The sequence below is a fragment of the Mycetomoellerius zeteki genome, unplaced genomic scaffold (assembly GCF_001594055.1).
Source record: "Mycetomoellerius zeteki isolate Tzet28-1 unplaced genomic scaffold, Tzet1.0 scaffold150, whole genome shotgun sequence".
Lineage (NCBI taxonomy): Eukaryota > Metazoa > Arthropoda > Insecta > Hymenoptera > Formicidae > Mycetomoellerius > Mycetomoellerius zeteki.
In genome coordinates, this window is record NW_017256448.1 from 2,139 (window position 1) to 29,395 (window position 27,257).

A 27,257-nucleotide genomic window follows, 5' to 3' on the forward strand; every position below is an offset into this window, starting at 1 on the left:
TGAAATACAAGGGCGGCGCCAACGTCGAAGAATATGCTACGCTTCCACTCTGGCTACGTTTACACCGTGCATTTAGACCGCGGCCTATACGATAGATGTCTTTGTTTATCCTGTATATTAAACAAAGACACCTATCGTGTAGGTCGCGGACTAAGCGCACGGTGTAAACGTAGCCTCTATCTTATCCTCTTTAGGCAGGACGTCCTGCCTTAAGGCAGATTCTCTGCGCGGCGACCTGAGGTCGTGCTATGTAAAAGCAGCATTACGTCACGCTCAGAGCGCCAATTAGTGCGAGTGAGTGTAGGAAAAATATGTTACTAGAATTTGGTAAATTAATTGTTATGCGGACGTATCAATACATAGGCCATTTCTTACAATAGCTAAATCTAGTTTCGAATCATTTGGAGTCATTCGATTCACATACCGTTCGTTGAATCTTTTTATTTTGTATGGTACTTTGACTTGTCCTTGCGGGTCGGAAGTCTACTTAGAGAAGAAAAGAAGAATACTTTTATAAATTCTGTATTTGCATCAATCAAAACGTTTATTAATGTAAGGCTGCGGTTCACTTGACGCTACAAACGCTTCGAAGCATTCTGTGATTAGTCAATTCGTAAAATTCTTTGTTCTGATTGGTCGTTCAAACGCTTCGAAGCGTTTGTAACACGTCAAGTGGACCGCAGCCTAAATTGTATTTCTGTAATACTTTCAGCAATTTTTTACTTTCTAAATTTGAATAATAACGAAATTTTGTAGCAACATTAAAGCAGTTTTTAAGCAATCATATTTGGGTTTTTATATAAATTATTAATATTAGAATATATTAAAATTTTTACGCTGTATATTACTTAATTAGGCAATATTATGCAGCATAAAACTGCATTTTTTCACAATTCATATCGTATAAGAAAAAAGTATTTTATGATATTCTTGAGGCTTCCACGTATTTTATTTAATACTTTTTAAATTTTGAATTCTTATATAAATATTAGTTTATCTTACATTGCGTAAAACTACTCTAATTAATAATTTAATTTAAATTATTAGAGTATTTTTTATAATTATAAATTTATTTGAATTATTAATATATGTATAAATACATTTATATTAATTAAATATATTATATATAAATTATTAATATACATTAATAATTTAAATTATTAATAAAAATAATTTTCATGTAATAAAAAATAAAACTTATTAAACTTATAAATTCATAGGATACAAAAAGGGAATAAGACATAATTTCTTATTATATTCTGGAAGTTTAGAAAAAAAATTTTATGCTGGATGATATTGTTTAATTAACTATTGTTACTTATTTTTATCTGCTGTCATATTTTTTATAATCTATAAAATTATAAGAAGAATAATTTTTCAAAGGTGGAGGGAATATATTTCATTTTTTAAAATTTCATAGATATATCCAGCTTTTTATTAAACTATGGATAAAATTATCAATGTACAAATAAATAAAAAACCCTCAATTTCGCGATCTTCAAATAATAGCAATCATTATAAACTACATCAACTTGTTGCAACAAAAGCAAAAAATAACGAGGAAACAAATAATGACAATAATACAATTGATTACAAAAATATTTCACTCTCTATGAAAGGTAAATTATTATTGCAGCTGTCATTAAAATGATACATGCATATTTTTATTATTAAGATTCTGTGAGATACGAATTTATTTTTGCACAGGAGAAATAAGTTCAGGTTCCATATACAGATACAATTTAACGAAAAAGCAGCCTACTAACGTCACTTTTATAGAGGATACAGAAAATGCCGATGATGAAGAATTTATCTCAAATATGAAAACGATTATTGATAAAAATTACAAAATGTAACATCAATTAATAATTAATTTGTATATGGATAATTACTACATATACTTTTTTATTTAAGTCGATATTTTGATATGAACAGGCAAGATAAAAAAAATTTTAGCATAAAAGATTTGCAAAGCAAATCGCATATATCAAGAAAAAAAAAGTGTGTATTCAGCGACGAAGACCAGAATTTGATGAAACGATTTAAAAAATCTGTCGACGAAAGGAAAGCTTTGTGTACAGTAGTTTCACAAAAGTTGCAGCAGCCTGAGCACGTTATTTCCGTTAGTGATCAGAATTACTCAACAACTTACACTACTCAACAAGTTGTCCCATTTATGAAATATGATGACAGCGATATGAGTTCCAGGTATATGTATATCAATTTAGATATTTACAATCAATTATCGTTCGATTAATTATAAGTTGATGTGTAATGTTTTTAGGAGTAACTCGAACGAACCGTTTTTCCACCTAGCTTCAAAAATACAAAAAAATGACCAATGGGTCGAAGAAAAAATATCAGGGAACATAAAAACTGTTACTGAAATCGAGCAGCTAATTTACCACGAAATGCAGTTTTTTACACCTCCCCAAAAAGACAACTTGTAATTCATAAAATGACTTATAATTATTTAATTTATATAAAATATAAAATAAATTTGTAGTTACACATCATAAAACATTTCGCCGTATTGATAGAAAAGTAACACATCTTAAAATTAATAACTTTTTCAATAGAGCATTTTTGAAATTCTTTCTGAATTGGATCAACGTTTTATTAGGATTGTGAATATGTGTATAATTTCACTTTTTTCCATATATATTATATATACTTTTAATTATGAGTTTAAAAATACAGCCGCAATCCTAATAAATATACGAAATTTCAATTCTTATAAAGTTGTAATATTTTTCCGTATAAGCAATGCGTATCGGCAATATATGTCGTATTTCGACAAAAATATATTATTATATAGTCTTTAAAATTAGTTTCTTTTTATCTCAAAAATACTACAATGTTTTAAAATGACTTGTGTCACTTTTCTATCAACGCAACGATTTGTCAATGCGCGCGCGCGCGCGCACAATTTGTTGTAACATTAAAATTATATAAGCTGTATTTATTAAGAACATCTTATCATTTATTAAATACATAGGCTGCGTTCCATTTCACACATGATGCGTATGATGCATCATTTATCCTTATTCACCAAATGTTGAAATGATATATTATGCACATCATGCGTGAAACGGAACGCAGCTATAATAAACTACTCACATGTTCTTTGAAGTCTTGGAATTTTGATTTTATCAGTAAGTAATATCAATACTCCGAAAATAAACGATTGTAAAGAAAATTAAATCATTTAAATTAACAACATATATTTGATATATCTTATTGTAGAATATTACAGTTTAATATAATTTTTAATTCGTTTATTACGTCGTTTGTTACGCGGAATTTAAACATTCCCGCGAGACGGGATGACGAAATTCTCACCAGATGACGCCAAAATGGCGAAAATAATCATAACCTATCAAAGAGGCTTTCAAATACGTAAAGAGATTAAGATTTAAATGCGTATATTTAAAATGATTATTTCCAATTATTGCAAATTTAAATAAATATTTGTATAATTTGCACAATACTATTAAATTGATTTAACAGCGAGTGTTACAGTTGAGAGATACTTGGAGCAATCAAGAACGCAATGAGTGAATTTAAATTACATCATTTAATAGTGCAGTTGATTGAATTATTGGGGTAAGCGGCAAAATCCATATTTTACAACTATGTAAAATTATGTAGATTTAAAGAAATTTGTCAAGTTGCTTTATTTTACATGAAGCATTGCTTGCAACAAATACGTGTATTTTTTAGTTCTGAATCTGCTCCGGAGAGACACTTGGAAAAGCTTCAGAAAGAAAGTTTGACAGCGAACACGTTAAACACAGTTGCTCCTCACAGCTGTATTCAGCACCTCGCCAAGATTTCGTCCGAACCAGAATTATTTATACAAAAATATGAGGAACTAAAGTCAAAAAAGTTAGTTGAGTTATAAAGCAGATATTACAACCAACTTACAGAAGAAAGACAACAAAAGATGTATTTTTTCAGAGTAGACTTACTTGGTCCATTTGTACAGACTCTAGAATTGATATCTCAAGATGAAGAACTGAAGAAATACTTGTCAAGATCCCTACCGAGAGCCACGACTAGTTCTCTGAAGGATCCGACTATTACGCAAGAAGACTTGCCAAAGGTCATAATTATATACAAGTACATAATATCTTTAATGAAATTTCCTTCAGTTATATGATTTAATTACTTGTTTCTTTACATAATATATGTTAGTATATACAATAGGTATAATTTTTTTAATTCAATAGATTTGCAAAACTGTTATTAAAGCTGCTGTAGAAGGAGGAAAGAAATTAAACCAGCAAGTTTGTTCAATCAGTAAGAAAAGTGATAGTACTTCAGTGAAGCATAATTGGGTAATAGAACGTCCACGCATAACTTGGGATTTTCACAGTGACACCACTGTAGCACTTTATCAAAGTTTGTAAATAATTTTTTCTCTCTCTCTCAATCGCAAGATTGAAAAACAATGAAATGTACATATCTAAAATATTTACTGTTTATAGAAGTTGTACCAATTGTATCTCAGGAGTCTATACTTCTTTGGGATATTTTATATTGTTTAAAAGGAATAGATGGATCGTATATTGTTTCGGAACCGTTAACGAGTCCTTATGGTGTTAAGACTTTCAATATATCACCGGATGTTGGTAAGGAACAATGTTAAAAATTTTAATCTTAAGTAGTAATCATTAGAAAATATGAAGTTAAATGTTTGAATTTTAGGTATATCATTTAAGCAATTAGCGCAACAGATATTACCTTTAGCTTCCTATTACTCTATGACAGTAAGATTTGTTGAAGAAAAGGTCTCGCCGGATGATGGACAAGTCAATCATGCTTTGAGAGGAGCTATACGATCTCTACTGAAGGATTACTTGGTATAATAAATTGCCAACTACAATTTGACAAGACAAAACATCGAAGACTTGATGTATTTTCCTTTTCTCTGTGTTTTATTTACATTTAGATATCAATCAATTTTGCTGTCTTTTAGCTCTTTGTCGTGCAACTTGAGACAGAACACATTCATGGTAAACTAAGTTTGCAGAAACTATGGTTTTATATCCAGCCTACTATGCTTACAATGTCCATACTTTCTCAAATTACATCCACAATATGTAAGGTTAGTCTAAAACATCAATTAATTAAATAATTTTAATTATCTTTATTTTTAAAATATACATATAGAATATAGATTGTGTTTTCTATAACTAAAATATTAGAGGTATAATATGATGTAAAGCATTTGATATTAGGCGAATGCCAGAGGAGGCAAAGTATTGAGTCTTTTGCATGAGCAAACGTTAAACAATGTCAGTGGCGAAGCAAAGTCTAAAGAACTGTGTTTATATCTGATGCAAGCGGCGAGTATGCCATATATGCAAATTTTAGAAAAGTGGGTTTACAAAGGAGTGATATGCGATCCATATCAGGAAGTTAGTATTAAGTCAATTCTTATGTTATACGTTATAAATGATATATTTATACTTATTCATTTATCAGTTCTTTGTAGAAGATAACGAATTAATTCAAAGGGAAGAACTTCCCGTGGATTATTCTGCAGATTATTGGGAAAAGAGGTACACTATGCGATTAGAAAGAATACCTGTATTCTTGAATGAACATGCACAAACTATACTTAGAACTGGAAAATATTTTAACGTGATTAGACAATGTGGTACGTAAAATAATATATTCGTATTTATTATATTATTAAAAGATAAATAGAGCATTGGTGTATATAATAACCGTTTATCATATTTTTTTGATCAATTAGTTTGCAAATTGTCAGTTTACAAATTATTTTATAACTTTAATAAATCTATATGTAGGTAAAACAGTGCAGTGGGGAAAACAAGAACCATTAAGCTATCAGTATCAAGGGCAGAAATACATAGCTGCCATCGATAGGGCATATTCAGAAGCTGCCAGAAAATTATTAGAGGTACTTATGAAGGAAAATGATCTGATGGGTAGACTACGTAGTGTAAAGAGTTACTTTCTTCTTGCCCAAGGAGATTTTGTGGTAAGTTAATAATAAGTTACATGCTGTTAAATATTAGTTTCATTTTATTTATTTAAAACCTTATTAGATATTTATTTATGTCATGTTTTCAGCTTTGGGTAAAAAGATTTAGGAGAATTAATTTGAATAGATAAATAATATTGTATACATTTCGAGATAACAGTAATATAAACTTGACAAGAATTTAACATTAATGTTTTGAAATATATAAGCCTTCAATATTATAATTTATATTTTCATCACTACTCCAAGTATATCAACATTTCATTCTTATTATTTATGAAATGTTAAACAAGAATGAAATACAGAGTGTTCCCAAAAAGGGTCATAGATTTTAAAGGCATATAGAACAATAAAAAATAAGTCAAAGCCTAATAAACAAAACGAATGGATTGCTATTCCTTTTCGTCGCTGTTTTTATGAATCATTTTTTACTTGACTTTTCCATGCTTAAAACGGAATTCCTTTTTTTTAGAAATGTTAAGAAGTTCCTAAACATTTATTTCTTAACATCTTTATTATATTCTTTATATAACAAAATATTTATGTATTTTTCCATTATATATAGGTCCAATTTATGAATCTTTGTGAGGCCGAATTGAACAAGAGTATGTATGATATCGTTTTACATCGTTTAGCATCTCTTCTCGAAGTTGCCTTGCGAATGTCTACTGCAGATTCAGATCCCTATAAAGATGATCTGAAGCCAGAATTACTTCCATATGATCTACAATATCAAATGTTCAGAATACTTTCCATTCAAACTAGAGATGAGAAAGGTATATTTTATTAAAAGTATTATGTACACTCTCTCTTGCCTAGTTATATTTAAATAAAAAAAATTAATATAACAAAAATTAATCTTCCTTGTAGAGTTCTGCTTCCAAGCAGGTAAAGTTTTGACCGGTTTGGAAGCTTTCGTCTTCAATTATGATGTTAAATGGCCAGTTTCTCTAATTATTAATAGAAAGGCCATAGCTTGTTATCAAATGTTATTTAGGCATCTGTTTTATTGCAAATATGTTGAGAGACTCTTATGCAGGTAAATTATTTTAACAGATTTACGATTTATATCCATAGCAAAATTTTAAAAGGAGAAAAGTAAAATGGTAAAATTTTTGATGGATTATAGAGTATGGATTAGCAATAAAATAGCGAAGACTTTCACGCATGAAGTGGCTATGGCTTACAGACAGGCATTTTCATTACGACAGAGAATGCTTGATTGTATACAGCACTTGGAATATTATATGATGGTAGAAGTCGTGGAACCAAATTGGTTAAAATTTATAAATAAGATGAGCAAGGTGATGATTCATTTCTCATTTTTATTTAAAAAATGCAATATTAATATTAATTTTTATGTCAATAAAATACATATATTTTATATTTGACTTACTTTACATATTTATTTGATAAACTAATACCAGGTTAGCAATGTTGATGACGTACTGAGCGTGCATCAAGATTTGCAAGATAGTTATTTGAAGGAATGTATGTTAACGGACCCTGATCTTCTTAGCTGTATCACTGGTATATGCGCTATATGCGTAGAATTCTGCAATTTTATGCAGGTGAACCTTTTGTTATATATTTCTTTTTAGTATGAATTATTTAATTCATTGCATGTATAGAATTACAACTAACAATTTCTTCCTCTAAATTGCGACTATTGTTTCAATTGGATTCGTTATACCGCTTTACTCATATTAATACATAATACATTTCTAAATATACTAATAAATACTTTAAGTCTCATGTTCTTTGCCTTGTATAATAGTTTTATATAAAATATTTATGTAGCAATTTAAACATATTTTTTATAGATTGATTTAATATTTTTCTTGAATCGTGATATTTGATTTGAAGCTATTTTTAAAAAATAAAGTTTTATTTTAAAAAATAAATAACATTTAAGAAATAAATAATAAAGATATATAGTGAAAAAGAAAACTATAATGGATGAGAGTTTGATATATTAAGTTTTGATATACTAAGTTTTAATATTCTACTAATGTTAAGCGTATGAGCCGCTACTACATTGATGCTGAATTGACATCCATGATCGGTACCTGTCAGGAAGATGTCTATGAATATGAGGTATACTTTCAAAGCTTTAATGCTCGTCCGAATGCATCTCTGTAGTCTTAGAGTCATGAAGAGCATTTCTTTGTGGATGAGACATCTTTTAAAGATCATTATTATTAAGAACATGTGACTATGATGTGTATATATATGTGTATATTATTCATTTGCATGGTACAACTTATGTTTTATAAATATTAATCATATTGGACACCCTATATATATGTATAAAAAACTATAAAGACCTTCTAGTTAGAATCTGGACACGGAGACAAATATGGTGACAATATATCGTTCTTTATTGTAACTCTATTCTATTGCAGAGTAAATAGGAAACGGCGCTTATGGCGCACTTACAACACGTCCAATTTTTTCACAATCCGGCCGGACAGCCAAACTGTTCGGCCGTAAGGTCGGATTGTAAAAAAGCGGTCGGATAGGCCGGATACCGGATATCCGTTGTATACCTAAGTACAAAGCAATATTATAGTATCTTAAGTATTTGTTATTTTATCATATAAATTATGTATACCTCATCATATAAATTAAACATCTACATTAAAAAATATTAAAACATTACATCGCATGAGTATATACACTGTACACTGTAGTAATTGTTCTCGAGGGTTATAATTCATAATGATATGTATCATTATTTATATTCAATTTTAAGAAAAAAAATAATTATATTTTTATAATTCATCGTAAAAGGCATGGCACTTGATAATAGTTTGTTACTGCAGTTATTTGCTTATTATCTATCATCAACCGCGTTCAGTAGAACATTTATTTTACAACTGTTGGAAGTTTTCTTCACCTTGATTGGATTATACTTTCAGATCTAAAAGTATAATCCAATCAGTGCGAAGAAAATTTTCAACATTTGTAAAGTAATATAATTTCGGTGCGCAGTTGCAAAATAAATATTTTACTGAAAGTAGACATTATTTAAAACCTCGATATGATGTATCACATTTCCATTATTTTCAAAAAATTGCTTTACAATTTTATTTGTGTCATATATACTCATGTAATATATTAATTGACTATATTTTTTCATAGATTGAGAACAGCTCTACAGCAAAAGATGGAACAGGAAGTTTCGAAGAAACAATTGTATCGTTAGATGAGAAATTTATTAAAGTATTGACACGACTCCTAGACCGAATTTGTGACTTGGGTTGTGATAATAACAATGAGAAATTACTTAATGTGTTATGTCGGTAAGATTTCTATTTGTATAATTTTTAAACAAATTATTTTTGCAAGTGGAAAAAGTAGCTTTGCTGATGTCCAATCAAAACGTAGTCAATCAGGATCCTTCCATTTGTCAGATAAATTCTATTAAGTGCATATAATTTTTAGATTTTTCCTATTTAATTTCAAAATCAAGTTATATAAATAATAATTTTAAATGGTTTATGTTCAAATTTTTTAGGCTTGACTTCAATATGTTTTACACCGATATATTAATACGTCGAGGAAGAGAGAAGACCGACGCACAGCAGGATATATCTGGTTAATAACACATTATTTTTTATCTTTGCTTGCACGCACATGCAGAGACATATATATATATATATGTATACACGAAAGATGAAGATCATTTCAACAAAATGTATTTGTAATTTGCTTTAAATATAAAAACAGTTACAAATAAAGTTTTCGATTTTGTGTGCAATCTTGATTATCTAAGGTCGTGGTCATAGATACAGACATAAAGTGTATCAAAAGCGTGAGCGTTTATAATAAAAGGAAACGCAGTAAAAGTGTGATGTAACCTAAATCTAAATGTATGTATAAAAATGGATGCATTCAGCACAGAAAACTCTTTATCTAATTAATATTTAATATTGATTTTTAATAGATAATTTAATGAGAGAGTTTTAATATTGATATTATTTATTATATTAAAAAAAATCTTTTTATATTAGGATTATTATCTTATTATTATATAGAAAAAAAATGTATAAATTGATTTAGATACTAATAAAATTGCAATTGCAATTTTATTAGTATCTAAATCAATTTATACATTTTTTTTCTGCAATTGCAATTTTATTAGTTCCTGGGAAAATCTTTTTATCTTTTTTTAAGCAATTAATTCTTTATTTAATGATACATACATTCTTATATATTTTTATTTTCTTGGCATATACATTTTATAAAGTTGTTCCATAAAGATGTATGCGATTACAGAAGAGATGATAAAGCTGATAAAGCTGATGATATAGCTGTTCCAGAAGCTTATAGTCTATTAGAATTGGCTGTTGTAGGAGAAGTATGTGGTTAGGCATAGCCTGCTTTCTTCTGTTAAGACACTGGTGTTTTGTGTAATCTTGTTTGTTGGGTCTTTATAATATCCAGCCTGATGTATAAACGGGATATCAGATTGAAACATATGTCACATAATCAACATTGGCAGAACACAACATTGAGTCAGGACATCAAATATTATTTGATGAAACGACTATTATAGCCAAATTCTTGATTTTTTTAATCCATTTCAATCCAATTCAATTAAAAAAATATATTATTATTTAAGCTGAAAGAGATATTTTGAATATTAGAATATAAAAAATAGATATTAGAATATTTTTCATTAACTTCCTTTTATAAATTATAGTATTACAAATTATTATCGATACTGTTAATCTACAAACTTTGTAGTTTTCAGAGTTATCTCTATTGTACTCAATTTCTGCTGTAGTTTGTTCAATGTAATCATGATCCTCTCATTATCCGTCAATTGATTCTTATTGCAAATAGTACGTTTAGCTTTTTTAATTATGTCAGGATCCATTCTCAAGGTAGTCCACTGTTTGTTGCTCTTTACAGATGCATTGTGAATATACTTTCCATAATATCTATCATTATCGTAAACATCTAGATTATCATGTGGGTTGATGCTGATTTTACCATCTCTTAGGAAATGAGGAAACAAAAGAATTCTCTTAGCGAGAAAACTGAAAGGATTCCAAGGCAGTCGCAAATTGCAGTAAACACAGTACCTGAAAGGTTCGCCTATCGCTATATATTCAATGTAGGTAACTAAACGTATTCGAGAAATAAGTCCGACCAACTCGGCCTTACACAGAATCTCAGCAGTGTCACTGACTGCCAAACCATTAAGCAGATTAAATAACACGATAGCGATAAAGAAAACAAATAATATGAACACGACGTGACTCCAAACGGGATGCGAAACAAACGGGATGTCATTGGCATCGAACTCCCCAGTGAGCATGATGACAGTTTTGAAAAGTGAAAGACCAGGATCAGGGAAATTCGTATCGTTGCCGTTTTTAAAGAGTGTATAGAAGGCCAGAGCAAATGCGAAAATAAGAAATAGATAGGGAAATAGAAAGCGTATAAAATTGAATGAAACAGTCCGGAACATTTCGATGCCGGTGGACAAGCGTGGATGCTGGCTGATGAGGATCACCAACTCCCAGGCCGACAGCAAGATTACCACAGCACCGATTTGAAGTCCCGCGCCACACAGCAAAGCGATAGTGAACGTAATCAGTACGATTTCTAACCAGTTTCTTAAGCTCATTAGATAATGCCTAACACAGGAGATAAATTGAAAAATCTCTCGAAAGATGAACAACAGCAACATCACAGTGGTGGAGGCCCATAGGAAGTTTTGTTGGTTCCAAATAAAAGTACCTTCCGAAGCCATATCGAATCTATGGTCAGTTTCAGTTTGCATCTTATTTTCTATACTAGCGTCATAAGTCAAGCTCAGGATGTAAGCGTTTAACAAAAGATAAAAGATCACATAAAAGGCGAAATTTGCGTATAAAATGTGCCGTATTCTGTGCCACTTGAGATAGAGGAAAGAGGAAAGCAGTGGATGTTTCAGTAGATGTTTGAGGCCATTATTGCTGGCGATGTATTTAAACACTTCCATTTCGCGAGTTGCTCGGTGAGTTTTATATCGATCCGTGAGAACGTCGTGCGGCATTAAGCAGCAATAGTTAAATTCAATCGTGTACTCGTTCGTCCGATCTTTTCGCGTCTGCAAACAGTCGTCGAAGTAGCGCAACAGCGTGTGTGCCGAGATGTCTGCGATAGGCGGTGTATTGTACTTGTTCATGTGACCGATGTAGCTACCTCGGTTGAGAAGTAAAATTACTGCTTCTTGACAGCCAGCTCTGGCCGCGTAATGTAGTGGGGTATTGCCTTTATCTATTAAAACAGATATGTAAGTTGTAATAAGATAACAATGGCAATTAAAGCTTGCAAAAAGACGTGTAGAACATAATTCAGATATTTAGTTGTTCAGAAAATGCCATTTAGGCCTATTTCTACCAATGTAGATTAACTTTAATCTCAGTTCAACTTACTCTTTATCTTTTTCTAATTCCCAGAACTGGAAAAAGATGAAGGATTAAACCGAGATTAAAATTAAACTATATTAATAGAAACGAGCCTTAGTCTATTATTTGTGATAGTCATAAATACAACACATTTATTGTCTCTGTCTATCTATAAAGAAAGGCGCATCCAGATATATAAGATCTATGATAGTCATATACTTACTATCACTGCAACGAACGTTCACGTCTTCTTGTTCCAAGATTAATTTCAAACAATTTAATCGATCGGGCGTATTGTCGATTCCTCGTTTTCTTGGCATTCCTAGTTCCTGACAAGCACTTAGAAGCAGATCATTTGCTATATTTGGCTCCATCTCCAGCAATACCTGAAGAATTGCATGATCACTCTGCTGAACGGCCTCTTGCGCGGCTTTTTTCACGCTAAACTGTTTTCCTTTAAGTTTTTCCAGAATTCCAATTGTAATTTTGTAAAAGCCTTTTTGTGCACTCATTTCCAGCAGCTCTTCGGCTACACTGTGAAGAATCTCTATCTTAACAAATTCCATATTTTTCAGGAAGTTTGTCTCGTCGTTGGTGATCAGGTAGTATTTGAGATCGTGCACATTTATCTCACGATTTTCGTTTTTTGGCGGCAATGATGTATCCGGTAGCTTTTTCTGAATCACCTCTCGCGTTGTCTGGTCATTGTAATCTTTGTAAGTGTCAATATCTGGACATTGTCGGCTTTTCTCCAATATTAGTGCCACCATACCCCGTTGGCCTTTCATCGCTGCCAAATGGAGAGCCGTCAAACCCTTGTTATTAGGAATACTAGCGCTAGCACCGTTCTCTAACAACAAACCGGCGCACGTCAGATCATTCTTTCTCACTGCGATATGCAAAGCAGTCTGTTGTCCCGCCTCGAGATTTGGCTTTATTGTTGGTTCCGCTAGTAAAGCCATCAACGTGGATACGTGTCCTCCTTCTGTGGCGAAATGAATAGGAGCGCGATTATGTAGTTTATTTACTCTGTTAGGCTTCGCACCTAGACGCAATAAATACTCCACGAACTCTGTTAGACCATTCTTGCTAGCTATGTCGAGGCATGTTTCTTCCGTGTTTGGATATACATAATTGACGTTCAGAGTAGATGATTGCTTCATCAAATTATGTTCTATAGTATTTTTGAAAGAACGAAAATTCTTGAATCGTAAGGCATCCAATAGTAGCTTATAAAAAACTTGCGCATTGTTTAGAGTAGGCTCGTAGACACTCAGCAAGCTTTCCTGCAGTGAATTCTCTTCGAGATCCATTTTATCTATCTGAAAATAAATCTTTATACACTTAAAATTTTTACTTCTTTAAATTTAAAAAGAACTTATTATGAATAAAATTTCATAAATATTAAAATCTATTTTTTAAAAAGAAGATAAATGGATGTTCCCATGATTAGATTAATTTTTTTGGACTTAGATCGAAACAAAATATCGATACAAAATATCAGGAAAAAAATTCAAAAATATTGATATTTAAAATATCGGCGCTATATCGCTCATCCCCCTATGTTAAAGCTCTCTGAAATTCTTTTAATCGAAATATTTACTTTATTATTAAATTTTTGTTAATTTTAACTAGTTTGTATCTTTATAAAAATGCAAATAATGTAAATGAACAAAAATATACAAAAATAATTTGAAAAATTATATTTACGTAGAATTTACGTAAATTGAATTAACCTTTTTGGTTTTTATATTAAATAAATATAAAATTCAGTAGCAGATGCTCTCTACTGAATTTGTGCATTTTATTTTAAAAAGAACTATTTAGCTTTCATTGCCCGAAATTTCACTTTTATTAATGTGAGACTCCTTTTTACAGAGATATATATGTATAAAAAACTAGATAAGCAGTAACGAGACAAAGAAACACAGGGGATCATTATCGCTCGCATATTATGTTACATTCGCAAGTCGCTTACTTTGCAGTTACGTAGATAGAGAGCTCTCATATAATGACATTGATCGTGATCTCACCGTCACAATTGAAGTGCCCATTAAGAATTCCACCGTTATTTTACGCAAATGTTCTCATCACTCTAACATTTTCATTTGTCCGTGTATCAATTGCAATAGATTCAATCACTTGTCCAGTAAAATCTTGCATTGATCTCTTTGATTGTGATAACAATAAAAGTACATCCGGACGTCCGCTTCCTGTGTTTAGATCGAATCAATTCGTATTATATTCGTATTATATAACATAGTCGATAGAATCGTTCTTTCCCCATTTCTCCTTTGATTAAAAAAAAGCCGTAAAAAATAAATATAAATACAAGTGTATCAAAAGATGAGCTTTTTAAAATTTTATTAATATTTTTACCTAAATCTTTATTTTTCTATATTTTCTTTATTTACAAATTCTTTATTTTTCTATATTTATTAAGTATTTATAATCCAGTATTCTAATATTACTTTTATTTTTATATAAGATTATGTATATAAAAATATTTATTTTTTATTAAATATCTTTTTTTAATTTAATATAATTAAGTTAGAAGTGCAAGAAATGCGATCACAATAATCAATCATAATTATCCATGACTATAACTAATATCGATATATTCCTATACAACCTTTTTTAATTCTTATTTGAAGCATTTTTTGGTATTGTTAATAATTTTCAGCAATATTCATACGAATTGATTAAAATAAAAAAATTCTTCATGCATAATAATCTATTCGTAGACAGATCGAGTTCTTCAATACATACCTACTTAGGCAAGCTTTTTTCTCCTCTTGATCACACTATTGTACTAATACAATATTTAATACATAGAAAACGCACTTCTATTGTTCAAGCATCGCGCATCGAGAAAAAGATTAAATCAATTTCATATCTTCTTTATAAAAAAGAATTTCGGATCCTCTTTATAGCTATACACTTTGATGAACTTCCGGCTGTGTCGCATTACGGTCCATAGGCAAGTGTGTTATGCGCAGCGGATTAACAAAGAAGCACATATGTGATTGATAGTGCGTATGACTAAGAATTCTCCATACTTAACACCTATCGTATTAGCCGTCACTATGTCGACTCGGCCGTTCTGTCAGCAACGAGAAAAGAGAGGGAGAAGAGGATCAAATGTTCTCCCTTCTTTGCTGCGTTGCTAGCAACAGTGCCTCTTTTCAGACTGATATGTAATGCTCAACCGGTTCTTTTACGAATGAAAATCTTTCAGCCTCACGAATTACATCTCGAGTAAAAAAAAAGATGTCACACAAGCACGAGGTAAAGAAGATGAGAAGATGTGTGAGAGAAGATGAGAATTTCATACGATTTTTTTCTCGTTCTAGATTGTAATTGTCAGCGAAATTTGTAATTTATTAATTTTACATATATACATTTAGTTGATATTATACAGGGTGTCCCATTTTAATTGCCTCAGACAAATATCTCGAAAATTATGGAAGAGACGGAAAAACGTTTCAGATAAAAGTTGTAGGATATCAATGGAGTTCACACGCTGTAGACATAAATTCATTCTATGTTGTTTATCGAATAATATTAACTAAGAACAAATGATGCTTACAAATGCTGTAAGTATATAATGGAACGCATATCCCATATCGAAAGTTTGATATTCTTGTTCAAATATCGATAGTCATTATCAGAAGATATTGATATCTATAAATATTTTGTGTGGGACAAAATATCGGCAAAAAAGTCCAAATGTATCGATATTTAAAATATCGGCGCTGTATCGCCCATCCCAAGCATTTGCTACATTTACAATAAATATTTCGTAATATTTATAATAAATATTTATAATCTGTGCAATTTAAGCCACAAAAATATTTACAAAATGTTAAAAAATAAATGTTATAAATCTTACAAATATTTTGTAAATGTTTTATAAATATTTTGAACTGTCTGGGCATCAACAGTTATTGTTGTATAATTATTGTTATTTTCACATTATTATTTTCATTATTATATATTTTAAATTAATTTCTTTTATTAAAAAGCAAAAACTCTCTTCTCTATATTCTGAAAATTTATAATATTTTCCCAATGATGAGCTGATTTAACAAAGTATAATTTTAAAAAGTTAAGTTAAAATTAATCTAAAAAAATCTAAAGATTAGCCAAAAAGAGAAAGGATCGATTTATTTTATCTTTAATTTGTAAACTCTAATTGTAATTGTAAAAACTTGAATTAAACACAATTTATTACTGTCATTGTAGATTTAATAAAATTGTATTTTTTTATTGCAAACTTCCGATTCATCTTATTTCTGGGCACTTATCATGGAACAAGTCGAAATAAATTCCGATCAGAATTATTCAATTATTCCTATAAATTTCTATTGTATTTTCTACAAAACGGAATAATTTTCTGGAAAATGGAATAATTTCGATCAAAATCCATTCTGACTTGTTCGATGGTAAATGCTCTGCACTGGAAATCTTCATATGACATTCGCGACAATTTGCTCAATATTTGCACGCGAGGCAAGCTCGCAGGCGCTTACAGTTTCAGACTCTTCCAATCAAACTGCGAGTTGCAAAAGGTGGGGAATGTGAATCCGGGAAACAGGTACATGCTACAATACCTTGACGTTTATTCCTCAGTCATAAGTTAACGTGTCTCAAGTGCGTATCTGTGTTCAGCACTGATAAAACACGTACAATCGGCGGTAATCGAGTCAACGTAATCATTTTGTAAGAAGAATCGTTGTCAGCTATTCTTACCTTACGCTAAGGATATCTTGTCTTATTTACAGACTTTTACTGATACCGAGTAAGTAAATTTATTTTATAAAGTCAAATACTCTTACTGTGATGATCGAAGATTATGTGAATACATTATATATTATAATTTTGCACGAAAGCTCACGGGAAAAAATTAAAATATAGGTACATATATATATAATAGATGATAGTAAATGACATAAAATGATAGTGTAGAGCAAAATTGTACATCCTATGGTACATATTCTGATATTGGAAAAATATAATATCCTTAATGATATATAATAATAGCAATTATTAATCCGTCTAGGATAACAGGAAGCAACTTTTTTTTATATAGAATGTTCTGCGAAGAAACCGACGAACTTATAGAATGAATTCTAGAAATTATTCTAAAGTAAACAAAAAAGTCCATACACTATAAGATATCAAGTTCAATTATCGAGATATAGACAATAATTGTATTAATATTGTAACAGACAAAAATTCCATAATCTTATCTTAGGCTTTCAAGTCTAACAAACTCATTACTTTGCTGTATTGATAATCATTCACTTAAATATTATTTAAAATAGAAGAATAAAATAGAATCATTTGCACTTCTGCATATATAAGCCAAGAAGGGAATTTGATTTGTAAAAAAAGAATCAATAAGACCGTTTTTAGACTACTTAGTTTCCATTAAACAATTTTTTTGTGTTATATGATCTAAATAATCTAAAGGATCGAATGTCAAAAATAATTATCATGTAAGAAAAAAATTCAATCCATAAAACTTTAATTAATTATTAGTAAATAAATATCTTTACCTAAATATTTTTTTCTTGCTCATTTTCTCTTTCTCTTCTCTCTTTTTTCTTTTTTAATTCGTTATTTCTATCCTTTCACAGTTTTCTTAATGTCTTGCCTTTCGTTCTATTTAAATCTTCTTCCTGTATCTTCTTTATAATTCTTTCTTTATCCTCCCTTAATTTTATAAACCCTTATTTCCTGGTATTTTTTTATACTTAAATATTATCAAAACATCTCTCTACAACACATTCCTATGATGTATAAGTACATAGACTTTCGCAAGAAAACTGTCGGACTTTTAGAATTATCTTAGAGGTGATTCTAAGCAAAAAAGTTCATAAACACTAAGGTCAATTCAACTATAATAATCAAGATATGAAAAATTTAATAATTCTTATCAGTAATACAAAATTTTTGAATAACCTCGTCTCGCTCAAAACATCAGTTTTTCCATCAAAATATGCTATGTGTCATCCCAAATATTTATCTGACATTGAAATTGGTGTTTATGTAGGAGCTAAGTAAGACGCTATCGTATGTATGTACATATAGCTTCCTATTCATTATTATTTCTATTACAAATTTCTGGATCATTTTCATTGTTTAATAGACTGTTTAAAAGTGTCAAGTGAAGTCACGTATTGTTCTTAAATGTCAAATGAAAAGAGAGAGAGAGTGTGTCAAATATTATTCGTAAAAAGTATTTCGAACATTTAATGACACAATTTGTAAGCAAACTCCGTGTATGAAAGTATATTTTTTGAGTAACATCAACATTTATTATACGTTAAATTAACAGGTATTTTAAATTATTCATATATCTTAGAATTTACGTTTTAAAACATTATTTTTATGTTACTTGTTACTTCATAAATTGCAGTTTTTTGACATAAAAAAGTATTTAAATAACATAATCACACTATGTTAAATTAACGTTCGAATATATATGTAGTAAAAGTTCAACACAAAGTTTTAACAAGAACTTGAATGGGCCATTTCCAATTTAAATACAAAATGTTTTTAATGTGTATTGTTTCATATTTCAAATAACTAGTTTATCACAATTTAGTGATATATATATTTGATTTATTATCTACTAATTATCTTATATATGATCATTTATCGTTCATATATAAATTGTGAATTGATAAAGAGCTACGAAGAAAAGATACGATTTTTCTTTACAGGAATCATTCGCTTTCTAAGATTCGTATTTGCGAATATTTCGTAATCTCCCTCCAATTTTGGCGACATCACGACATACATTTATACTGTCTGTATACTCTTATGTATCAATTGCTACTCCATACTTTCATTCCCGTATTTGGCTAATGAAATGCTACATATACGCACGTGTATGTATGTACCTACGTATATCGATATATGTATACTTACTACGTGTCATCTCGATATGGATATACGCAAGTATATCCATAGTAGTCGACACACAGTCGCGTTTTTGCCATAAGTATATGTATACATGTATATGCTACATGATGATGTCACTTAGACATATATATATATATGATGCGGATGGAAAAGAGACAAATAATATCGCTCAACGATATTTATATTCCTTATGAATATTTCTGCGTCATAACGATTAATAACCAATGATAGTAATAAATGTTATTATAATAAAAAAAGATTTATACAGAAAGAATTTCTCAACGAGGAAGTTTAATTGCAAATCTTGTAAAAAATATAGCCTTAATATCAATGATGTTTTGTGATTTTTCACCTTTGCATTTTTTCTAGGATAATGTTTCGCTTCATTTTTTAATCTCTTTTGTTTCATCAAAATATCGCAATGATGACGTAAGAATTTTGATATAAGTGAATAATGAACTCGATGGAGTCTACCATACTCGGTATGTGTGATTAATGAGGATCAGTCATCATAAAACACTTTATTTTCGTAGGCGACGTTTTATTTAACTTTTTAGTATTCTTCGGACTTTCTCATTGATCATCATATTTAAAATCGGAATGTGATCTAATAGATATAAAATAATAATAAAAAAATACGAATAACGCCGTTATGCGTGCAAATGCATGTATTTCCAAAATATCAGAGAAACACAAAATCTTTTCTCTTTTATATTAATTTTCAAATGCTAATAAGAAGAATATGATAAACAAATAACTATAAATTAATTAAAATTAAAAAAATGTTAAATTTTGAATATAATTTCAGTAGTAAAATTACTTTGAAATGTGAAAAGTTATCTCACAATAAAGAAAATAAAAGTTTAAAGAAGAACTATTGTAAATTGGAAATTTGAAGATCACGATAAAATTGTTAATTGCTCTAATTTTCAAAGTTTAGTGTCCACTGTATTTTATGTATCATAGATTAGCATATTTAAACATGTTATTTTGCATTATGAGTAAGCCATGAGTCATCATCATTAACCACCGTATATATTTGGGCACTTTTAAAACTCTCACCCACTTTAATAACATATGACATGGGCCAGAACTCGAGCGGTGGGTGATCGCGGCGAATGCCCATCATGGACATGCTCTTATATGGTTCGCTAAGAGTTGTTTCTGTGCATGTCCCCGAGACTTCGAGGTCGCCTTCATTGCATAAATCATGGACATCGCACGTATATATGTATTTTGTTGTCTACCAGAATCATGTTTGTTCGAGAAGTTATACTGAAAATATAGATGCGCGTTTTAGAACCGGGACGTATATAGTATAATATTTAAATATTAATATTTTCGCACAGAACATAGAACATCTTCAATAGGTACAGTTCTTCAAAGATAATTTGTTGAAAAATAAAAGCGTATTGAAATGTGTCTTGGTGTAAAAAAGACATTTAAACTATTTTTATATTACAGAAAAATTATTCCTCATATTTAATATCTGCAATTATATCTTTCTACAAGAATCAATTATAGATTATTCCCTTTTTATCACAATCGTATGTAGAATAAACATACTATAAATTTGGCAGAAAAAAGAAAATACTCCTTCGAGTAACATGGTTGGAGTGACGCAAAGACCCTGGACACCTACAAAAAGACGAGGCCCGATTGCCGCCGAATATAGCAGCCCAGGACCGGCCTGTGTAACTTTACCTTCGTTAATAGGTAAGTATCTATATTGAACAAATGTATATATACATATATATATATATACCATACATATATAAAAATCGCGATATGTTATATCGTGTACGTTTATCGCGTTTATTGCGATTTTTAAGGAAAATCGCAATCGTGATGCACAATTTTGAAAATCACACATCTTTACATTTATAAATTATACTTTTTATACACTTTATACAGCAATACTTTGTAACATTTGCAGGAAGAACAGTTACAGATTCTAAACGAGGAAGAGCACCAGCATTCTCCTTCGGCAGCAGGTGATCATTTTTAAATCCAAAATAAATTTAATCTGCAACGTGTTGTTTTATAAATTCTTTTATAAATTTCTTTTATACTTTAATATTGTAAGAATACCTTAATATTACATTGTATTTAAGAAAACGGAGCTGCCATGTTTATAATTTCGTCTTACATTTTTAAATGTATGCTTTACGTTTTTTTTAAATTTAAGTAAGCAATATGTAATTTAATTTTACATATAATTTAATATATCGCCAATTGTTTTAGGCATGCAGCGAAAAATAGTAGCTCTGGACCTGGTCCTGGGCAATATAACGTCACTGGGCTTAGCGCAAAAGGTAAATATATGACACAAATAAAATTTGACAAAATATTTCGCTTAAACTTTAAACGAAAATTTTCCAAAAGCTATTGTTAATAATTAGATACTTATTATTTATAATAGATTTACTTAAATTATTTAATTAGAATTTGAAATATATGAGTGTAAAATACGATAATAATATTAAAGTATTACGAGAGAGAGAGAGAGAGGAAGAGAAATAAAGGTACTTTATGTATGCGTGATTGCTTCACAAACTTGCAAGTTACGTCGGCTAAGGTATCGATCAAACTTCTAACCACCAATACTCCATAAGAATGATAACATTTTAATGACCAATGTTCACGAAATTCCTTTGCTTCAGGTTTGAATAGAACTAGCACGATCGATACGTGTACAATTTCTATAGACCCGACCTGCTTTAGATAATATATTTTAATTTATCGAATCGTACAAAAGTAATTTTCAATTAATTTTTGTTTATTTCTATGTCTTTTCTTCCAAATTTTATACTATTTAAAAAATTTCTAGTTCTAGAATTAAAAATTAAAATATTTTAATTACATACATTTTTTTCTTTTATCTTCTCTCTTTTTAAACACAAATTAAAATCATAATTATTAATTATTAATTATTAATTGATTAATAACAAATAACAAAATATCATGACAATATATCACAGCTTAAGAATTTTCTAGGAAAGGATGCCGCACCAGCCGTGTCGCTATACGGTCGAACGAAATCAACGAAACTCGAAATTACACCAGCACCGGGCGATTACAATCCGCTAAAGGCGGAGAAGATAATTCTGGATAGCTCACCGAAATATTCTTTTGGCGTTAAAACGCAAATCGAGAAGATCAGCTGTACACCCGGTAAGTTTAAAAACATAAAAATTTTGAAATGATGCGCGATGTAAAGTTGAAGATACATCGCAACTATATAAATATTTTTTATACAATCATAGAATTAATTCATTAAAAAGATATATCATATATAATTGTATTTTTTTATAGAAGATGCGTTATTATGTCACTCTCATGTTATACATACAGAATGATTCAAAACATTCGTTTGTCCTTGAAACCGTATTTCTGACTTAATTTTAAGATGATTTTTCCTTTGTCAAAAAATTTTATCTGAGAAGCTTAGATTTTAAATTAAAAGAAAAAATAGTTAACAAATTACAGTTAACAATAAGAGACGCGTACATTATTCAGAATCATGCTCTCTGCGATTAGCTGCCTACACTATATGCGATGACGCACGTGTACATACATGAGAGAGAGAGAGAGAGAGAGAGAGAGAGAGAGAGAGAGAGAGAGAGAGAGAGAGAGAGACTCATACATACATCCGTTAACTCTTTCATTCACTCACTCATTATCTTGATTTGATGTCTTTGTACATTCGTAGATTTACTCATGCACTTGATCTATTGATAACAGATTAGTTCGAAAATAACTCAATTTAAAAATTAAGCTTCAGATAAAATTTTGGTAAAAGAAAAATCGTCTTAGAATTAAGTCAGGAATACGGATGTTTCAAGGATAAATAATTGTTCTGAATAATCGTGTATATTATTTTAGATATGCATAGGTGTATATATTTGTATTTATTCATTATTCGAGTAAATTCATGCTCTACTATATTATAACTTCTTTAGACTCTACGGTATAAGTACATAATTCTGACTAAACTTATAATCCGTGACTATTGTGACAGACGTAATCTTTATATTATGACATATTACAATTTGTAATATCCTAAAATATAACTAATCTACAGAGAATTTACGGTGATTATTTCGTCAAGGAGAAAAATTTGATGGACTGTGATATGTAGAATAAATGGTTGCGTTCAGCAGAGAAAGCAGCTTTGCAACTGTTGTAAAATTCTTCAATACGATTGGTTCTAGCTTTTAATTTCTTATGAATCTAAATGTATAAACCAATCATATTGAAACATTTTACAATAGTTGCAAAGCTGTTTTCTTTGCTGAATGCAGCCAATGTATATATTATCCTCTAATCTATTGCAATAAGATATTGCAACAGATCATAGTATATTGTAGAATTTATGATTCCATATATAGTCATTCCATATACAGTCATTAGACTAATAATCATTAAAATAACTGCACACAGATTATTATTACAAGTATTATCAATACAAAATTTTAGTTGTTGCAATTGAGAAATTTTGTACGAATTTAACAGATAATTGAAAAGCACCACTTACGTCGTATACTCATATATTATGTCAATCTATATATAAAACATAAATTGCATCTCGATCTATTAGCTATACTAAGCTATACTAGCTATACTAAGCTCTACTAAGCGATTATTGCGCTGAAATTGTAAATTTCTACAAAGCAATAGCATTTACTTTCGGCGTAAAAGTTGTATTGAAAAGATCGAATAATATGTCCGGCAATTATATGTATAGTCAATTAAATGTAGCTGCGATTCGAGTATTTCGTGTGCTAACAATTTTTGGCAAACTAATAAGAAAAATGTTCAGTTACTTCAAAGCGATAATGCAAGATTATAAATAGATATAAGAAATCTAGTATGTTGATTGCAATTTCGTATAATAGAATTTATGATATAATAAAAACGCATTTTAAATTGCGTTATTTAAAATTACTTAATATCGTGTGTGCAATAATTACTGAATGTCAGTTGATTTCACCCATCTGAAATAATTCTCTCGTTTCGCGATTACACACACACACACACACACACACACACGCGCGCGCAGAATATTTTTATTAGTGGATTATTTTTCAAAGCTTTAGAAAATATTTTAGAAATATAGAGAAATGTATCTACTATATTATATTATATAGATGCAATAATGTTTAGGAAAATCGATGTCACCGCAACTAATTGGCAATTAATTATGGGACTTCATTTGAGGATTATTGTATCAAAATCGATATTCAAAACTATTATCACTGAAGAATTGATACATAGGTACAAAAACATGATTTTTTTTAAATATAGAAACATTAGAGAGAGGGCTCACGTAATTTAGCGTGATATAAACGTGTACTAATAAATTTGAGACTTCTATAAAGCACTGTAAATTTGTCAGATTGAGAATATTGTACCAACGAAATCGTGGTAGCAACAATTTTTATTTCTTAATTTTTATTCCATTTTCTGCCTCTGAATATTCTATTTCAATTTTTAAAATCCACAGTAATTAACTATGCACTGTGTGCCTGTGAGATGTAGGTAAAAGTAATTGTGTGCGATTAATATAGACCAATTGATACAATTGGTAATTAAAGAGAACGTACATTTTTGATAATTAAAGATGTGCAATGCGTGCTAAATTGATAGCGTAGTTAACACGTAGTCGTATTATACATGTGAAGTTGATAGTGTAGTGTTGCTTATCACCGTAAATAAATAAAGTAATATTATTGCATGTCTCGCGATATATGTTAGATCTCTGTATCTTACACCGTAATATCATTCTCTACGTCCAGAGACTTGACAGTACTGCAAATAGAAAACTGCCATTCATGACAGAACTTGTAAAATTTATCGACAAGTGTCTAGCTCCAGGTACTTATCATCCTGAAAAAATGAGAATGGACAAAGCACCGCAGTTCACGTTCGGACTTAGAACGTCGCTCGATAAGCCGAGCGACACGCCAGGTATATAATACAAAAAAATGAGATAAAAAATTAAATTAGAATCCTAATTAGATAAGACAAAGCAAGTCTTTTCTATTGTATAATTTTCTTTTCTTTTTTTAATACAAGTAGTTTTATTAAACAAAATTAGAGAATAAAAATACTAGTTACAAATAATTTAATACCCTGACGAAAATTTTTCTCAGAATTCACACAATTTTTCAGAATTTCTATATAAACAAAATTTTTGAAAATTCTTGTATAATTTTATAACTTATTGAGAAATTTCTCAAATTTTTTTTAATAAATTAGAACATTTTTCAGAAATGTTAAGAAAGTCTACATTTTTGTAAAACCTTTGTACATATACGTATGTAAATTCTCTGAAATATTAATGATTTCTCATTTTATTTAGTTTTATAAGAAAACTTATAAAATCTGAAAAGTTTTAAGATGTTTTTCAGGAATCTTCATAAATTTAAAATGTAACAAAGTCTTAAAAATATTATGATATAAAAATGTTTTCCACCCGAGTGATACATGATGTTTTCTTGTCTTGCAATTTTTAAGAGAAAAACTTTATTTTTAATTTCTCTATGCGTATCTATGTTATAAACGTCTACCTTTATTTATTTTGTAATATATTTTTTTTCCTGATATGTAGCACCCGGAACATACAGTCCAGAGAAGGTGAATTTGGAGATGGGCCCGCAGTACAGTTTAACTGGCAAAAGCCAAATAGAGAAATGCAATGGTACACCAGGTACATCAAGATTCATCTGTTTTACCTCGATTTTTTTCTGAAAAATATACAACAGGGATTTTTCTTTAACAGCGCCAGGTGCGTATTGTCCTGAGAAAGTAAAATTGGATTCATCACCGAAGTTCAGTTTTGGATTAAAGCCTGCTGTGGAGAAACCGAACGATACACCAGGTCCACATAATAAATTGCTTATTACATGCTTAAAAAAATTACAATTAGTTTCATCATCAATTAAGTGTTACAATTATCACATATATCTATTTTTAGCACCAGGTACTTACAGCCCAGAAAAAGTGAATTTAGACAAAGGTCCGCAGTACAGTTTGAGTGGTAAAGGATCCGTTGAAAAGCCCTTAGATACGCCAGGTATATAAAAGTTATAAGAACTGTCAAAATAAGTTGTATGCAGATGTAATAGTACATTGTGATTTCCAGCGCCTGGAACGTATTTTCCGGAAAAAATAAGATTAGATAATACACCGCAATATAGTTTTGGAATTAAACATACTCCGGATAAACTTAGTGATACACCAGGTAATTAAGATTCTGTTAATACAGAAGAAAAATAGACTAGCTTATTGCGTGTGCTTACTTTTATTTCGTAGCACCTGGAACTTACAGTCCAGAGAAAGTAAACTTAGATAAAGGACCACAATATAGTTTAACTGGCAAAGGACCTGCAGAGAAATTTATTGATACACCAGGTATATAAAACTGCTCATAACATGTGTAATTTTTTAAATATATTAATATATCAACAAATATTTAGCGCCAAGTGCGTATTCGCCCGAGAAGATAAAATTGGATACTACACCGAAATACAGTTTTGGACTTAAAACTCCTCTAGACAAACTCAACGATACACCAGGTATAATTAATGATTAATTAATTGCTTATTTTATTTATTATTTTTATATTTTTATATGTTTTGTTATGATACTTGTATACAGCGCCTGGAACTTATAGCCCAGAGAAGGTAAATTTGGACAAAGGACCGCAATACAGTTTAACTGGCAAAGGATCCGTTCCGAAAGTTAACGATGTTCCTGGTACGTTTTAGACATTTTCTTAAAACGCAATTATGACATTCTTCATCGTTTATTTTTGTCATAGCACCTGGTACATATAGCCCTGAAAAAGTAAATTTGGACAAAGGACCGCAATACAGTTTAGCCGGAAAAGGAATGCC

General features: G+C 29.9%; 4 protein-coding genes across 7 annotated transcripts in view; 3 read left to right on the forward strand and 1 right to left on the reverse strand.

The window, feature by feature from the left end:
* Nucleotides 1–1,599: 1,599 nt before the first annotated feature.
* On the forward strand, nucleotides 1,600–2,450 carry LOC108720444 (uncharacterized). Its single transcript, XM_018444449.1, has 4 exons — nucleotides 1,600–1,619; nucleotides 1,708–1,852; nucleotides 1,936–2,208; nucleotides 2,288–2,450. Exons 1-4 carry the CDS (start codon nucleotides 1,613–1,615, stop codon nucleotides 2,448–2,450), a joined length of 588 nt encoding a protein of 195 aa, XP_018299951.1. The 5' UTR covers nucleotides 1,600–1,612.
* A 1,008-nt stretch (nucleotides 2,451–3,458) lies between these two features.
* LOC108720452 (gamma-tubulin complex component 2) lies at nucleotides 3,459–9,846 on the forward strand. Of its 2 annotated transcripts, XM_018444468.1 has the most exons (17): nucleotides 3,554–3,606; nucleotides 3,724–3,888; nucleotides 3,961–4,105; nucleotides 4,233–4,404; nucleotides 4,491–4,634; nucleotides 4,711–4,865; nucleotides 4,982–5,110; nucleotides 5,244–5,423; nucleotides 5,491–5,665; nucleotides 5,820–6,013; nucleotides 6,582–6,792; nucleotides 6,887–7,055; nucleotides 7,146–7,320; nucleotides 7,444–7,587; nucleotides 8,036–8,113; nucleotides 9,161–9,321; nucleotides 9,537–9,846. In XM_018444468.1, the coding sequence occupies exons 1-17, from the start codon at nucleotides 3,554–3,556 to the stop codon at nucleotides 9,619–9,621; spliced, it is 2,535 nt and encodes an 844-aa protein (XP_018299970.1). In that variant the 3' UTR covers nucleotides 9,622–9,846. The 2 variants fall into 2 exon arrangements, with proteins under 2 accessions (XP_018299971.1, XP_018299970.1); XM_018444469.1 differs by lacking the exon at nucleotides 8,036–8,113 and having other exon boundaries at nucleotides 3,459–3,606.
* Nucleotides 9,847–10,722: 876 nt separating this feature from the next.
* Nucleotides 10,723–27,257, reverse strand: part of pain (transient receptor potential cation channel family member painless) — a 23,391-nt gene continuing 6,856 nt past the window's right edge. Inside the window, exons 1-4 of one of the 3 annotated variants that reach the window (XM_018444466.1) lie at nucleotides 15,193–15,664; nucleotides 14,457–14,636; nucleotides 12,647–13,745; nucleotides 10,723–12,292 (exon numbers count right to left, since the gene is read on the reverse strand). In XM_018444466.1, coding sequence (XP_018299968.1) covers nucleotides 10,749–12,292; nucleotides 12,647–13,745; nucleotides 14,457–14,477 — 2,664 coding nt within the window. In that variant the 5' untranslated portion in view covers nucleotides 14,478–14,636; nucleotides 15,193–15,664 and the 3' untranslated portion in view covers nucleotides 10,723–10,748. Of the gene's footprint in view, nucleotides 12,293–12,646; nucleotides 13,746–14,401; nucleotides 14,637–15,192; nucleotides 15,665–27,257 lie in introns of those variants that run through there. The other 2 variants (XM_018444465.1, XM_018444467.1) reach the window with 2 other exon arrangements.
* LOC108720455 (uncharacterized) overlaps nucleotides 17,068–27,257 on the forward strand; it is a 13,749-nt gene continuing 3,559 nt past the window's right edge. Inside the window, exons 1-14 of the mRNA XM_018444475.1 lie at nucleotides 17,068–17,224; nucleotides 20,937–21,072; nucleotides 21,293–21,350; nucleotides 21,601–21,671; nucleotides 22,354–22,530; nucleotides 25,228–25,326; nucleotides 25,970–26,068; nucleotides 26,141–26,239; nucleotides 26,336–26,434; nucleotides 26,504–26,602; nucleotides 26,674–26,772; nucleotides 26,838–26,936; nucleotides 27,019–27,117; nucleotides 27,182–27,257. The exon at nucleotides 27,182–27,257 is cut by the window's right edge and continues 26 nt beyond it. Coding sequence (XP_018299977.1) covers nucleotides 20,964–21,072; nucleotides 21,293–21,350; nucleotides 21,601–21,671; nucleotides 22,354–22,530; nucleotides 25,228–25,326; nucleotides 25,970–26,068; nucleotides 26,141–26,239; nucleotides 26,336–26,434; nucleotides 26,504–26,602; nucleotides 26,674–26,772; nucleotides 26,838–26,936; nucleotides 27,019–27,117; nucleotides 27,182–27,257 — 1,283 coding nt within the window. The 5' untranslated portion in view covers nucleotides 17,068–17,224; nucleotides 20,937–20,963. The remainder of the gene's footprint in view (nucleotides 17,225–20,936; nucleotides 21,073–21,292; nucleotides 21,351–21,600; nucleotides 21,672–22,353; nucleotides 22,531–25,227; nucleotides 25,327–25,969; nucleotides 26,069–26,140; nucleotides 26,240–26,335; nucleotides 26,435–26,503; nucleotides 26,603–26,673; nucleotides 26,773–26,837; nucleotides 26,937–27,018; nucleotides 27,118–27,181) is intronic.

What these genes read in the sequence shown, in the direction of transcription:
- LOC108720444 (XM_018444449.1), top strand. An exon ending in ATTGATAAAAATTACAAAAT is followed by an intron (nt 1,853 to 1,935) that starts GTAACATCAATT and finishes TGATATGAACAG; the next exon opens with GCAAGATAAAAAAAATTTTA. An exon ending in GACAGCGATATGAGTTCCAG is followed by an intron (nt 2,209 to 2,287) that starts GTATATGTATAT and finishes TGTTTTTAGGAG; the next exon opens with TAACTCGAACGAACCGTTTT.
- LOC108720452 (XM_018444468.1), top strand. Translation starts at nt 3,554, where the DNA reads ATGAGTGAATTTAAATTACATCATTTAATAGTGCAGTTGATTGAATTA. An exon ending in TTGCCCAAGGAGATTTTGTG is followed by an intron (nt 6,014 to 6,581) that starts GTAAGTTAATAA and finishes CATTATATATAG; the next exon opens with GTCCAATTTATGAATCTTTG. An exon ending in TTATAAATAAGATGAGCAAG is followed by an intron (nt 7,321 to 7,443) that starts GTGATGATTCAT and finishes AACTAATACCAG; the next exon opens with GTTAGCAATGTTGATGACGT.